The sequence below is a fragment of the Neoarius graeffei genome, chromosome 1 (genome assembly GCF_027579695.1).
Source record: "Neoarius graeffei isolate fNeoGra1 chromosome 1, fNeoGra1.pri, whole genome shotgun sequence".
NCBI classification, from domain to species: domain Eukaryota; kingdom Metazoa; phylum Chordata; class Actinopteri; order Siluriformes; family Ariidae; genus Neoarius; species Neoarius graeffei.
Genome location: NC_083569.1, coordinates 110,781,194 through 110,796,921, shown reverse-complemented (window position 1 = coordinate 110,796,921; position 15,728 = coordinate 110,781,194). Strand labels below are relative to the sequence as shown.

At 39.5% G+C, this 15,728-nt stretch overlaps 1 protein-coding gene across 1 annotated transcript; it reads right to left on the bottom strand.

Annotated features, from left to right (window-relative positions):
- Window positions 1-2,957: 2,957 nt before the first annotated feature.
- On the bottom strand, window positions 2,958-13,714 carry LOC132889525 (zinc finger protein 583-like). Its single transcript, XM_060926127.1, has 6 exons — window positions 13,514-13,714; window positions 10,687-10,842; window positions 10,484-10,559; window positions 10,311-10,353; window positions 6,148-6,376; window positions 2,958-5,852 (listed from the first exon to the last, which is right to left on the bottom strand). Exons 1-6 carry the CDS (start codon window positions 13,622-13,624, stop codon window positions 5,136-5,138), a joined length of 1,332 nt encoding a protein of 443 aa, XP_060782110.1. The 5' UTR covers window positions 13,625-13,714; the 3' UTR covers window positions 2,958-5,135.
- Window positions 13,715-15,728: the final 2,014 nt, after the last annotated feature.

Below are 15,728 nucleotides of genomic sequence, written 5' to 3'. Positions count from 1 at the left end.
GAAAGCAAAGGTTTACATACTTTTGCCACTCACAGATATGTAATATTGGATCATTTTCCTCAATACATAAATGACCAAGTATAATATTTTTGTCTCATTTGTTTAACTGGGTTCTCTTTATCTACTTTTAGGACTTGTGTGAAAATCTGATTATGTTTTAGGTCATATTTATGCAGAAATATAGAAAATTCTAAAGGGTTCACAAACTTTCAAGCACCACTGTATATCAGTGCCTCCTGATCCATTGTAGTGTAATCATGTATGTTTAGAATTTGGACAACAGTGCTGTCCAAAGCATTTTATTTGATAATGTTGTACATAAAGTGTATGATGAGTTATGGAAATTGGAGTTCATTCCAAAACCTTGTGTTTGAAAACTCATGAATCTATACAAGAAATATCCCAAATTGCGTATATCATAGAATCTTTGACTAAAGAAGCCTAATCACTGAAATAATGAAGAATCTCCTCCAAATAAATCACAATCAGGGATTTTGCAAAATAACAAGCATCTTTTCAGTGATTACATGAAATCCTTAGAGTTTTAGTGATTTCCTGAAACAGTGATTTCACAAATTCCCTGAAAGTTTCAGGGATTTTGCAAAATTCTTAGATAGTCTTACTGTAACGTATACAAGATAGTCAAAAGTATGTGGACACCTGGCGATCACAACCATACAGTATACACTCCTTCTTCAAACTGTTTTTCTGTGTAGTGTTACAATTCCCCTTCACTGGAACTAAGAGATCCAAACATACTCTAGCGTGAAATCCTCTGTGTACAAAGCCAGCTCCATGAAGACATTGTTTGACAAGTTTGTAGTATAGTGGAAGGACTTGAGAACCCCAACCTGAACACCTTTGGGATGAACTGGAAAGCTTCCTCTCTCAACATCAGTGCCTGACTTCACTACTGCTCTTGTGGCTAAATGAACACTAATCCCCACTGGTCATGGTGTAAATGGATATTTGACCAAATCCATAGATGGTTCGTCCCCCAAACTGTTGCCACAAAGTTTGAAGCTCACAATAGTCTAAAAAAAGTCATTGTATGCTGTAGGGTTACAATTCCCCTTCACGGGAACTAAGAGGCACAAACCTGTTCCAGCTTGACAATTATAAAACGAGTTCCAAGAAGATATGGTTTGCCAAGTTTGGAGTAGAAGAACCCGAGTGCTCTGCACAGAACCCTGACTGAACACCTTTGGGATGAACTGGAAGGCCTCCTTTCTCAACATCCGTGCCTGACTTCACGACTGCTTTTAGGGCTAAATGACACAAATCCCCATGTCAGTCCATGGACACCTGACAATCAGATCCACGTGTGTTTCTGCCACAAAGTTTGAAGCACACAATAGTCTAAAAAGTCATTGTTTGCTGGAGGGTTACAATTCCCCTTCACTGAAACCAAGAGACCCAAACCTGTTCCAGCATCACAATGTAACGTCCATGAAGATATAGCTTGCCAAAGTTGGAGTAGAAGAACTCGAGTGTCCTGCACAGAGCCCTGACTGAACTTAACCCTACTGAACATCTGGAACATTGACTGCACCCCAGTCCTCTTCACCAAACATGAGTACCAGACCTCACTATTGCTCAAATCCTCACAGCCACTCTCCAAAATCTAGTGGAAAGCCTTCCCAGAAGAGTGGAGCTTATTACAACAGGAAATGGAAACTAAATCTCGAATGAGACATTCAGCGAGCAGATATGGGTGTGATACTCGGGTGTCCACATACTTTCAGCCATGTGGTATATGTAACTGAACAGTAATACTTTCTCTAGAATGGATAATGTGTTCCAAACACAGAAACAGATATGAATAAGATGTGCACGATACTTTTGGAGATTTTTTGTTGTTGCTGTTGTTTTGTTTTCTAGTTTCAATGAGAGGTGTTTATTAGGACTGGAATACACCAGTCTCACATCATGAGCAGGAGGTTTTTACTTTGAAGTACAAAGAAAGACCATGCTGAATACTATATGCATGCAGGCTGTGTGTGTGAGATGCATTTACAGCATCCTTAGTAACTGCCTGGTCAGGATCATTGTGGTTTAAATTCGGGAACTAGGTGGTTTATATTTTGCATAACGGAGCCAAGTAAATTTGTTAGACATTATCGGAGGTACATACAAACAAAAATAATAACCGAGCAAGTCAGATTTTAAATAAATAAATAAATCCAGAGTTGGCGGCACGGTGGTGTAGTGGTTAGCGCTGTCGCCTCACAGCAAGAAGGTCCTGGGTTCGAGCCCCGTGGCCGGCGAGGGCCTTTCTGTGCGGAGTTTGCATGTTCTCCCCGTGTCCGCGTGGGTTTCCTCCGGGTGCTCCGGTTTCCCCCACAGTCCAAAGGCATGCAGGTTAGGTTAACTGGTGACTCTAAATTGACCGTAGGTGTGAGTGTGAATGGTTGTCTGTGTCTATGTGTCAGCCCTGTGATGACCTGGCGACTTGTCCAGGGTGTACCCCGCCTTTCGCCCGTAGTCAGCTGGGATAGGCTCCAGCTTGCCTGCGACCCTGTAGAACAGGATAAAGCGGCTAGAGATAATGAGATGAGAATCCAGAGTTGATTTCAGAAAAGATCAAATCAATTAAGATTTGTGCACCACATTCTTTTTTTTCTCTTAAAGATGCATGTTGTACAATCGACACTCATGCCCATGTATGTAAACTTCTGACTGCAGATGTAGCAGAGATTGAGGAACTGTCTAAGCCAGAATTCACACACCATGTTGACAGTCCTGCTGTTTCTACATCTGTGTGTTGGGTTCGTATTTAATTACAGTGAAAAAAAAAAATGAAAAAAAAAACTATTAAGCCACGCCGATTTTGAGTTTAATCCCAGATGCAAACATGGATACAGTAACGCAAGATGGGAAGACTGATGGGTGACAAAGTGATCATTTACGGCCTGTGATTGTAGTGACTGTATTAATTCACTGCTGACAAGCAGGCCTTTGAATTAATCAAGGCTTTATTTCGCAACAGCTTATTAATCTCTACGAAATGTGCTCATTTTACAAACAAAGCATTTAAACCTCATTCAAAAGATAACAGTAAGCTTTGTTATATGCCACGCCCAGGTTGGTCTTCCTCTGTGAACCTGTTTTCACCATAGATTGCTCTTAAAAACAATTAATCATACACTTAAGAGGTTAATTTTTGCACATTGTAATCATGAAATTCCTCACTGCATGGGAAAGATCGACTGGAAAGTTGGCACTGGTCTGTACACACTGCATAAGAGGCACAAAAAAAAAAGGTGTTGGATATTATACATTACCATTTCATAGCAGGGAAAAATCTTTTAAACAATTGAGGCAACCTGGACTGTACTGGCATTGAACATACTTAAGTGTTGCTTATGGCGATGATGCTCATAAAAATATCAAATGAAGCTCTTCTGATGAGAAGAAAATTAGTGCTCGAGATAAAGTTCGTTTTCTCATTACAACCAGTTAATGAGTTATCATTGACTGATTAAATAATATTGGCTGGCATTGAGTGGTATATCAGATATATTCCCTTCAGCTAGCATGATACTGAACGAGTTGAAGACGAGTAGCTGAATGAAATATATCTGATTGACCATGTAAAAAAGCCAGTCAATATTATTATTATACATATACATTCCTTTCAGGTGTTCAATGCGTCTTTCTCTTTCAAAATTCTCTCAAAATCTTCCATCTTTCAAACATACGAAGCAAACCTGGCGGCCATGTTTGTTTACAAATTGTCACAGTCACTTGCTAGTGCCAAAGTCTTACGTCTCTGACGTGTGACGTCGTCATGTTGTCTTGACAACTATGCGATATAGTAAACCATATTCAACACTCATCCTCCATTGGGTAGAGTGACATAATACACGTAGGATAAGCTATATGCTAACAATATTGCATGCTATCGAACCAAATTAATTAAATCTTCTAGAAGGGAATAGAACATGTTTTTATTCCATTGAAAAAGTGTCCTGTATGTATAATAACTATTTTCCTTGAATGTTGATTCATTTTGTTTTATGTAGCCTAGTTAGCTCATCCGGCCGACAGGCGATGAGTTTATGCCATCATGTGTTGCCTGTTGACCATCCAGTGTCATCCACATTTCATGAAAATCACTTCTTCTCTCTCAATTCTTCACCGATTTTTATTCTTTTTGGTAGGAAGGTCGGTCTGCCTGGGGTGCATGTAGCTTCTACCCAAATTTGCATAACTGCAATTAATAATGAAGATATGGGGTAATTAATCAATCCCTAATGAGCAGTTTCCACACAAATCCCTTCTTCTCCCTCAATTCTTCACCGATTTTGATTCTTTCTGCCATGAAGATAGGGCTACCTAGGGTGCATATAACTTTTATCCAGATTTGCTTCATTACAATTATTAATGAAGTTATGGACTAATTAAGCCTTAATGAGCAGTTCAACAAAAATCGCTTCTTCCCGGTCAATTCCTCACCATTTTGGGTTCTTTCTGGTAAATAGGTCAGTATTCCTAGGGTGGATATCGCTTCTCTATAGTGTACATAGCTTGCAACATTTACTGCGCAAGGTGGCCCATTTTAGATCGCTCCTTCTGGACTAGACAGGGCCGGAGTGAGCTACGCCATCATTGACTGTCTTGTTACCAATGTACTTTTATTTATTCTGTAGTTCCAAGCTCTGTGAAAATATAATTTGACAAACAAAGATGAAAGTCAGCCATATTTCTATTATAAATCTGATCAGTATCAAGTGACTCCTTTAAAATGTTTCTCAGCAAAGTCTGTTCCACTGGGATCAACTCGATCAAGGTAACCACAGTGCAATGACGTATTAAAATACTGTTCATCATTCCCTAGATCACTCATTTTACAAGTGCTTTTGTAAAATCACATCGAACCCGAGTCATGGTGTCGTTGCTTGTGGTTCTTCAGGCTGACGTTGTGACTGAATGACTCTCTGCATTGCTCACACATGAAAGGTCTCTCCAGTGTGGACGCGCATGTGGGAAGCGAGGTTTACTACTTGGTTAAAGGAACGCTCACACACTTGACATTTGAAAGGCTTTTCTCCAGAGTGGATGAGTTTATACCGTATTAACTTGATGTCCTTAAAGCCTTTCTGACAGACATCACACACACTTTTATGTGGACCTCAGTGGGACTTGACATGTTTATTGCGTTTGTGAACGTTGTCAAACATCTGTGGACAATCAGGACAGCTGTATGGTGGATTTTCTTTAGGATGAGTCTGCTCATGGTCCAGTTTTTCAGACTTGGTTTTGAAGACCTTCAGACAGTATTTACACAGACGATCATAATCCGAATGGAGCTGATTGTAGTGCGTCTTTAAGCCAACCTCAGTGAGGAACCTTTTCCTGCACTCTGGACAGACAATAAATTTAGACTTGTGTTCACATACATGTTCTTGTTTTGTTCTAATAAGCTTACCACAATCCTGACACGGTATATTGAATGGTTTGGCTCCGTGCTCCTGTTCAGCATGTGTCTGAAAACTGGTGACATCATCGAAACAAACAGGTAGTGTTTCACAGTTGTGTGTTTGAACGTTGTCACCTGTCCTGCACTGAGGACAGCAGAACACTTTTTTGTGTTGAAGGACAGAACAGGAAAGCGAGGCCTGGGTGCCACATTGTGTACACCACACCACAGGTTTACCCTCATCATCCTCCTTTAAACCTGTGAACAGGTCTTCATCCATGGACACATCAGAGTCTGTGGCCTCTTCATCTAAACAATGCTCCCATTCATCTGAACTATCAGACTTCCTCTTTCTTTTCTTTTTCTCTTCCTGCAGGCTTGCTTCATCACCACCAAGAGATAAATAGGACCCATCCTTTTCAATAAACACCTGCTCACAGAAAGTCTTTGTTAAGGGCACTTGGGATAATGTAAGTAACTTAAACATTGTTTGCTTTTGAGAATTCTGAGTTTCTGATCATTAATATAATTAAAATTCCAGATTATAATCTCATGAGCATACAACTCAAGCATTAATGATGATAAATATTTGAAACTGGTGTGTAGCTAGTGTCAGATCTTAATCTTGCTTCAAGTAAACCGTCAACAGCTCATCAATGAGTGATCATCATACTTCATGAAGCTTTCAGACTTCATACTACCTGATGGCATAAATAAATACATACCTCCTCATTCTCGGGTATATTTTCTTCCTCATCATGAAAGCTCTGTGTAAGTTCAGCTGACAGAGGGCGACTCCTCCAGTCTCTGTGGTAGCTACAACTCTGGCAGTCCTGTGTGACTGTAAACAACTCATCATTGCCCTCAATGGTAATACAGCACTCTTTGTGACAAAGCCAGCAGAACTGGAAGAGCTCTAGCAAACACTGTGTGCTCACCATCACCTCGCTGCTCCTGAAAAACAACAGAAAGAATATAGCCGCAAGCGGCAAAGAAGGGCCCAAGCACCTGTGGTATACCAAATCTGGCATGAATCCAACAAACTGCCTAGGAGGAGAACGTCAGAACATGTGTAACGTGTGTCAAAATGCACAAAACCAAAAATAACTTGCTTCCTGTTGAGTATGGCTAATACAATGTACAGTTATGGTCAGAAGTTTACATATAGTGACATGAATGTCAGCTTGGATATGAATGTCATGGCAATAGTTGGGCTTTCAGTAATTTCTTTGAACTTTTCTTTTTCTGTGGCATGTACAGCATACATCTTTAATTTATTTTTAAAAACCCTAGAATTTGGTGCACAAATTTTCTTTGGCTTTTCTAAAATCAATACAGGGTCAAAAATATACAGATAGCACACCTAATATTTGGGTAAAATGTCTCTTCGCAAGATTCACCTTGACCAAACATTTTTGTTTACCATGAACAAGCTTCTGGCAGAATTCTGGTTGGCTCTTTCATGACTCTTCATGGTAGAGTTCAATTAAATTTGTTTTTTTTTTCTTAGCATGGACTCAACTTATACGCATGGTCCATATAATTTCAATAGGGTTGAAGTCAGGACTTGTTTTAAGCTTAATGTTGGCCTGCTTTATCCTCCACAACCAGCTCTGATGCGTGTTTGGGTTCATCGTCCTGTTGTAACTCCCAAGTCGTGTTCAAGTTTCTGATGGTTTATGCTGAAGAATTCTGAGGTAGTCCTCCTTCATTATTCCATCCACTTTGTGCAATGAACCAGTTCCACTGGCACCAAAACAGCTCCAGAGCATGATGATCCTACCACTACCACCAGCTGGTACAGTGTCCCTCTGTACATGGTGGTCATTGTGGCCAAACAACTCAATCTTTGTCTCATCTGACCATACAGCTTTCCTCCAGAAGGCTTTTTCTTTGTCCGTGTGGTCAGCTTCAAACTTTAGTTAAGCTTGAAGGTGTCAATTTTGGATTGTGGGTTATTTCTTGGATAGCGGCCTCTTAGTCCATGGTGATCTGAACTGTAGACAGTGATCCATCAGCTTCCAGTTCATGGCAGGGCTGTGCCATGGTGGTTCCAGACCATCCAAACCAATTTCCTTTCAGCCGAGTGTGACAGTTTGGGTTTTCTTGAAGCAAAGTGGCTTGGCAAAGTGACTACACCTCACAATAACTTGCATACAATTGTTTGAACTAGTCTTGGAATTTGCAGTTGTTTAGAAATGGCTCCAAGAACATTCCGGAGTTGTGTATATCTGTGATCCCCTTTCTCAGATCTGCACTGAGCTCCTTGGACTTTCCCATTTTACTGTGTGTTGGCCAATCCAATGAGTGCTGTAAACAAACCCTTTTTATGAAGGCACAGAGAAGCTACCAGCTGTAGTCAATCATGATCACTAACAGGAAGTTACGAGACCTCTGCCTTGGCAAGATAAGAGACATTTTGGAAGTTTCAGCACCTCTGAATTAATAATCTAAAAGTGAGTGTATGTCAGTTTTTGACCCTGTACATATATAATTTTGACCCTGTCTTGATTTCAGAAAACCCAAAGAAAATTTGTGCACCAAATTCTAGTGTTTTTTTTTTAATTAAAAATGTATACTGTACAATCATTCTACCACAGAAAAAGAACAGTTCAAAGAAATTACTGAAAGCCCAAATATTGCCATGACATTCATATCCGAGACGACATTCATGTCACTGCATGTAAACTTTTGACCACAACTATACATTACAATTTTGTTCGTCTTGGGGCACCACACACCGACCAAATTTGACATGGATTGGTGAAACTATATACTGGGCAAAAGTCTCAATGACATGTGGGGGTGCTATGGAGTCCCCCAAACACACCTAGAGCCAAGCCTCTATACCCGAGTAGTGGTGGCCAGGATTGATGCGTGTACCAAATTTCATGAGTTTTCCTACATGGGAACCACCTCAAAAATGGCCAAGTCTTGAAGAAAATGAAGAATAATAGGAAGGATTATAATCTCCTTCAGAAAACAATAGGGCCTCCGGTGCTTGGGCCTGAATTATAGATATAAAATTATACCTATGCCAGTCTGTATGTATGTATTATGTAAATACTGGTCAGTAGTAACCAAATCTAAAACAGACATTGAATTTGACTTAAAAGCACAGCACAAAGAGACAATATAATATCAGCATTGTGATATAATATTGTGATATTAATATATTCCTCTGATATATTGCAGGTGTCATAATAAGCATTACCATTTTTTCATGCATGTTTAGTTACAAACTCGAATTGAAAGCAGCTGATTAGAAGTCAAACTTTTGTACAGCTTTGAATCATTAAAACTTAAGAATGCCCATATTAATCTTTAAAATTTAACACCTCCTTTCAGACATTAAGTTTAATATTAAAGTAGACATTAAATACAAGCACAATTTAATAAGTTTGTTAGCAAACCTATGCATTGTGATTCATATCATCTTTAAGTATTGTGACCAATGTGGTCTTCTGCTGTTGCATGCTGAGATGCTTTTCTGCTCACCATGGTTGTAAAGAGGGATTATACAAGTTACTATATCCTTCCTGGCAGCTCGAACTGTTCAATCTGTCCATTTTCCTCTGACCTCTCTTATCAACAAGGCGTTTGTTTCCACCCACAGAACTGTCACTCACTCACTCGATGTTTTTTATTTTTCATACCATTCTGTGTAAACTCTAAAGACTGTGGGATGTGAAAAACCCCAGGAGATCCTGAAACACTCAAACCTTCATGCTCCATCTGGCTCAAACCAGCACCCATGCCATAGTGAAAGAAAGTTACACTTAGACATCACAATTTTTCCCGTTCTGATGCTTGAACATTGTGAACATTAACTGAAGCTCTTGATTTGCATCTGTGTGATTTGATGCATCAAGGGATCGGCTGATTAGAGAACTGCTGCAGAAAACAGCAGGTAGATGGATGGGTGTTCCTAATAAAGTGTCCAGTGAGTGTATGGAATTGTGTGTTAAATAAAATATGTTTGATATCTTAGATTCTTCAGCGTATCCAGCATTTACCCTGATGACGCTTTGCATACTACTGTCATTCTCTTAACCAGCTTCAAGAGGGAGTCACCTGGAATACTTTTCAATTAACAGGTGTGCCTCGTCAAAACGTAATTAGTGGACGAGTTTCTTGCCTTCTTAATGCGTTTGAGATCAAATAGTAAATAATAAAAAATATACAGCAAATAGCCCTATTCCACAACTGTAGGAATCCATATTATGTTCTGAACCGCTCAGCTAAGTAAAGAGAAACGACATCCATCATTACTTTAAGACATGGCGTGTCTTTTAATTAATAAAAATAAAGAAAAGCCATTGAATTAGAAGGTATGTCCAAACCTTTGGCTGGTATTGTGTGTGTATGAGAGATCACAATGGTCTGTACATGTTTAAACAGCCATGTATAACATTATTTTAAGGGGAAAGTAGCTAGGTGACGTCACAGAATAATATTTAACAGTTATTCCATAAAATTGAGTCATACATGAGCTGATAGCTGATGAGGTGCGTAGCACCGAGTCGTCTATAATCAATGTACGACGAGATTGAGTGGAATAACTGTTTTATTCTATCCACATTCACTGGATTTTGAGAAACGGAGCATTTTTATTTTAATTTTTTTGCAAATTCGATAAATAAAAACTTTCTACAAAACGTCCGACAAAATCATTTCTGCTTAGGCAGACTTCTTAAAAACCTATCAATGGCTGCATGAATTGACTTTAGTGTTGTCTTTTTTTTAGAGAAAGTGCCGTCTTTAGACATATTTATTTAATTCTTCCTTGGACATTTCAGTTCTGTCATTTTCAAACTTCTTTGATGCAACGATTTGATGCATCAAGGGACTGGCTGATTAGAGAAGAAATAAAATGTGAAAGCCTTACTTAAAAATGCTAGTTTCCTGAGGAGTCTGAAGGCTCTTGACAGCTATGGAAGAAAAAGAAACCAAGATCAATCCAAACATGCAATGTTTGATTCATAAAGAGTAAGAACATGAGTGTGTTCTGAACAAGGTATACAATACGAATTTATTTTACTCAAGTCGATTTCCCCCAACCTTCATGCCATGACTTCTCTTCCACATTGGAACATGTTGACAGTTGAGTAGGTGTGGTTTCTTCTCCAAAAGATATCTTTAAAAAAATAAAGAATAAACGTTAGATGTTGTGCAGTGAAAGTTTGTTTCATTAATAATAAATCATGAACAAATAAATCCTGGTGACATCTCAAATTCATAACCAATACCTTCTGAGATCTTACTTTTCTATTCATTCTCAGATTAGCGACCGTGCAAGGTGACGCAGAGTTGTGGAGATTGGTGAAGGCGTGATTGTGAGGAGACTGAGGAAATGAAACCAACTCGGACTGCACCGGGAGCGCTGGACTTGGCCCAAGTTCTAGATGATAATCTTGGTCCTGTAAAGACATGTCAGAATGTCAAATCTCGTCGTACATGACTTATAGCAAAATTGGTGCTACATGCCTCATCAGCTATCAGCTCATGTACGACTTGATTTCGTGGAATAATTGTGAAATATTAGCCTGGATCTTCAACCCTGTTACCAAAGAACAAAGAAACCCATAACTCATGAATTGTTGTACAGTGGTGCTTGAAAGTTTGTGAACCCTTTAGAAAACATCATCAGATTTTCACACAAGTCCTAAAAGTAGATAAAGAGAACCCAGTTAAATAAATGAGACAAAAATATTATACTTGGTCATTTATTTATCGAGAAAAATGATCCAATATTACAGATCTGTGAGTGGCAAAAGTATATGTGAACCTTTGCTTTCAGTATCTGGTGTGACCCCCTTGTGCAGCAATAACTGCAACTAAACGTTTACAGTAACTGTTGACCAGTCCTGCACGCTGGCTTGGAGGAATTTTAGCCCATTCCTCCATACAGAACAGCTTCAACTCTGGGATGTTGGTGGGTTTCCTCACATGAACTGCTTGCTTCAGGTCCTTCCACAACATTTCAGTTGTATTAAGGTCAGGACTTTGACTTGGCCATTCCAAAACATTAACTTTATTCTTCTTTAACCATTCTTTGCTAGAATGACTTGTGTGCTTAGGGTCGTCGTCTTGCTGCATGACCCACCTTCTCTTGAGATTCAGTTCATGGACAGATGTCCTGATATTTTCCTTTAGAATTCGCTGGTATAATTTAGAATTCATTGTTCCATCAATGATGGCAAGCCTTCCTGGCCCAGATGCAGCAAAACAGGCCCAAAGCACGATGCTACCACTACCATGTTTCACAGATGGGATAAGGTTCTTATGCTGGAATGCAGTGTTTCCCTTTCTCCAAATATAATGCTTCTCATTCAAACCAAAAAGTTCTATTTTGGTCTCATCCATCCACAAAACATTTTTCCAATAGCCTTTTGGCTTGTCCACGTGATCTTTAGCAAACTGCAGACAAGCAGCAATGTTCTTTTTGGAGAGCAGTGGCTTTCTCCTTGCAACCTTGCCATGCACACCATTGTTGTGCAGTGTTTTCCTGATGGTGGACTCATGAACATTAACATTAGCCAAATGTGAGAGAGGCCTTCAGTTGCTTAGAAGTTACCCTGGGGTCCTTTGTGACCTTGCCGACTATTACACGCCTTGCTCTTGGGAGTGATCTTTGTTGGTCGACCACTCCTGGAGAGGGTAACAATGGTCTTGAATTTCCTCCATTTGTGCACAATCTGTCTGACTGTGGATTGGTGGAGTCCAAACTCTTTAGAGATGGTTTTGTAACCTTTTCCAGCCTGATGAGCATCAACAACGCTTTTTCTGAGGTCCTCAGAAATCTCCTTTGTTCGTGCCATGATACACTTCCACAAACGTGCATTGTGAAGATCAGACTTTGATAGATCCCTGTTCTTTAAATAAAACAGGGTGCCCACTCACACCTGATTGTAATCCCATTGATTGAAAACGCCTGACTCTAATTTCACCTTCAAATGAACTGCTAATTCTAGAGGTTCACACACTTTTGCCACTCACAGATGTGTAATATTGGATCATTTTCCTCAATAAATAAATGACCAAATATACCATATAACCTCTAATGAATGCCCCCCCCCCATATTTCGGAAAAAAAATTATTCAAAATAAAAAACTAACAGTCTGAACAGTTTTACATACCCCAGATTTTCTATCCAAGTCCAGTATCCAAATCGAATACGAATTCAATGTCCTGGGCTATCACAATCTGTCGATGCCTGCTCTGAATCACTGCTGTCAACCTCCTGCTCCGACTCTGATAAAACAATCTCTGTGACATTTTCTAACACCTGTTGTTTTTTTTTCCAATGGCCGCACACGGCAGAGGCCGACCTGCACCACTAGCCTTTTTCTGCCCGGCTGCCAAAGTTTCAATTTTGCATTTTTGTTGGCACCATTCACGGACTCGTTTACGATCGATCTTGTAGAGTTTAGAAGCAAAGTGCTTTCCTTTCTCCTCTGCCGTTTTTACGACTTTTAGCTTAAAACTCGCAGTGTAGGATTTGTGTTTTTCAACACGCGTGTCCATCTTTACGATTAGAAACAGAATGATCAGATCAAATTATCTGGGAGGCGCGTGACTTCTGCAAAGAGGGAGCTTTATGCAAAGTGAGTGACGTAACAGTGGTCGGCGCAAAGATCAAAGGGTGTCAAGCCAGCTGACACGTGAGCTATATCTGGGCTGTTTCCTCACCGAATGAACACCTGCATTACTGTATACACTCCAGTAAGCGCCCCAAATAATAAAAAAAAATCAATTTTTAAAAACATTTAATTTGACGACTTTTCACCTAGAAAACGTATAAAAGTTGGGGAAAATTAGTAGGGCAGTAATGTTAGGGTTTGAAAAATTCGGTCAACTGTGATTTTTTTTTTTACCCCTAATAAACGCCCCCCTTTTGAAAAATGTAACGCCCCGGGGGCGTTCATTAGAGGTTATACGGTAATATTTTTGTCTAATTTATTTAACTGGTTTCTCTTTATCTAAATTCTAAAGGGTTCACAAACTTTCAAGCATCACTGTATGATGTGAGTGAGTCATGTCATGTCCTTCTATGTAGTTTGTGTGATAAATAAAAATACAGCGCCTACCTTTGCTTCAGGAACCAGGTTCTTCTCCACGTTTTCAGGCATATGATGGCGGTCAGCTTCCTGTTTTACAGATAGGTGGTGCCCTCCATCCTCAGCCATCACTGCACCCATGCATTTGTTCAGGTGATCCACAAATCTGTTCTTCTTCTCCCATAATTTGCAACATTTTGGGCAGTGAAAATGTGAAACAGTCCTGCAGTTCAATCCACACTTGAAGATTATATATCCTGCAACAAAACATGTCACAAAAGTAAAAAGGTGAACTGTTTAGAATAAAATGTTATATAATCCGGAAACAGGACAGTTATACCATCAACTCCAGAAATACTGGCAAAGAAAAATTCATGGATTACAAATAAAACAAACAGTCATTCAAATTTATGCCAAAACTGTCACCTCTGTGGAATATTTTTAAATGATATAAAATTTCAAAAATGATCATTACTGTCTCTATTGTTGCCTTTAATCATTTCCTGTAGTTGCATACTGATTAAAGGTAGACTGCCTTTCAGATTTTTCCAAGTGTAGGTCATAAAAAAGAATTTTCCCCAACACCCAATTAATTTGTTTTGTTGACCGAAAGCTACTAAATTCGAATCTAGACTTCCAATTTTATTAGTTTTTTTTTTAAATAGAACAATTTTAAAAAAATTTAAGACCATGTGACCCTAAATTCTCCGCTATTTTTTCCTGCTTCACCATGACCCAAGTCAAGATACTACATCATGCATCACGTCGTGGGCTTTTCCCGTTCGCACAAGGCATTGTGGAATATAAATTTGAAACAGGAGAGACATGGTGGGCGGCACGGTGGTGTAATGGTTAGCATGGTCGCCTCACAGCAAGAAGGTTCCGGGTTTGAACCCAGCAAGGACCTTTCTGTGTAGAGTTTGCATGTTCTCCCCATGTCTGCGTGGGTTTCCTCCAGGTGCTCTGGCATGCAGTTAGGTTAACGTGGGGCAGCCTTGGGCTGAGGTGCCCTTGAGCAAGGTACGGGTACCTGACCCCTGACTGGTCCCCAAGCGCTCTAGTGTGGCTGCCCACTGCTCTGAGTGTGTGCGTGTGTTCACTGCTTCAGATGGGTTAAATGCAGAGGATGAATTTTACTGTACTTGAAGTGTCCATGTGACAAAGGTTTCTTCTTCTAAAAAAATGGAGGACGTGAGTGTGCGAATGAAACGTGAAAGACCGACTACAGTAACAGAAAGCGAGAAGAAAAGATCTAATAAATATCGGCGGTCAGTGAGCACCTTGGTGTGATCACAGAGTTCGTGTGTGTTCGTTTAGCAACAGAATGGTGGAACTGTCAGTGCATGGTCAAAGATAAACCTGCGCATGTGCACACGGACTTCCTCTTGACTGCGCGAAGCCACAGAATGGCCTGGGGTTGTTGGTTTTTTTGAGATATTACAGAAATAAACATGTATCATAATGACCAAATTTCAGAGGGAACTAAATTTCACAGATTTTATGAAATTGAAAGGCCATCTAGCTTTAAGGTCAAAGCGATTTTTCTACACAAAAAAGAGAGAGAGAGAGAAGGAGATTAACCTCCATCAGTCAGGTAATGGATATAAATATTATTCTCTCTCCATTCACTGGATGTGAGCAATTGTACGCTCTGATTGGCTACTCTACTACTAGGATATCAGCTCCTATACCGTGAGTAGAGAAAAACAAAATGGCAGAGCATGTTGTTGAAGCAACCGAGAACAAAATAAAAACTCTACTCGAAAACAAAACCCGAAAAAATACAAATAAAAAATAAAAAAGCAACAAAATACGGAATGAATATAGTTAATGGCAAGAACTTATCTTCTGTTTATTTAAGAATTATTATTATCGCATTTTTCACAAATTGCTCCCGTCATTTCACCTGTTTGTTTACATTTTAAGCGGAAATTATTTTGTCGGATGTTTTGTGTAAAGTTTCTATTCATTGAATTTGCAAAAAATAAAAATAAAATGCTCCGTTTCTCAAAATCCAGTGAAGATGGAGAGAAAACAAGTTATTCCACTACGTGCCACATCATCTATCAGCTCATATACGACTCGATTTTGTGGAATAACTTAAATATACAAGGGTACTTCAAAAAGTTCTCGGCCTCACCCAGAAAATGTCACAGGAGAAAGATTGTTCTTGCATTATTTCCCAACATGTTCTCCTTTAACTTCAATGCACTTGGTCCACCAATGTTCAGGCTTCACAATCCCT

Excerpts from the sequence above, each read along its gene's own strand:
- LOC132889525 (XM_060926127.1), bottom strand. The coding sequence starts at position 13,624 with ATGGGTGCAGTGATGGCTGAGGATGGAGGGCACCACCTATCTGTAAAA. Across the intron at positions 10,843-13,513 it reads ACCTGGTTCCTGAAGCAAAG|GACCAAGATTATCATCTAGA; the intron begins GTAGGCGCTGTA and ends ATGTCTTTACAG. Across the intron at positions 5,853-6,147 it reads ATATACCCGAGAATGAGGAG|GTGTTTATTGAAAAGGATGG; the intron begins GTATGTATTTAT and ends TTCTGTGAGCAG.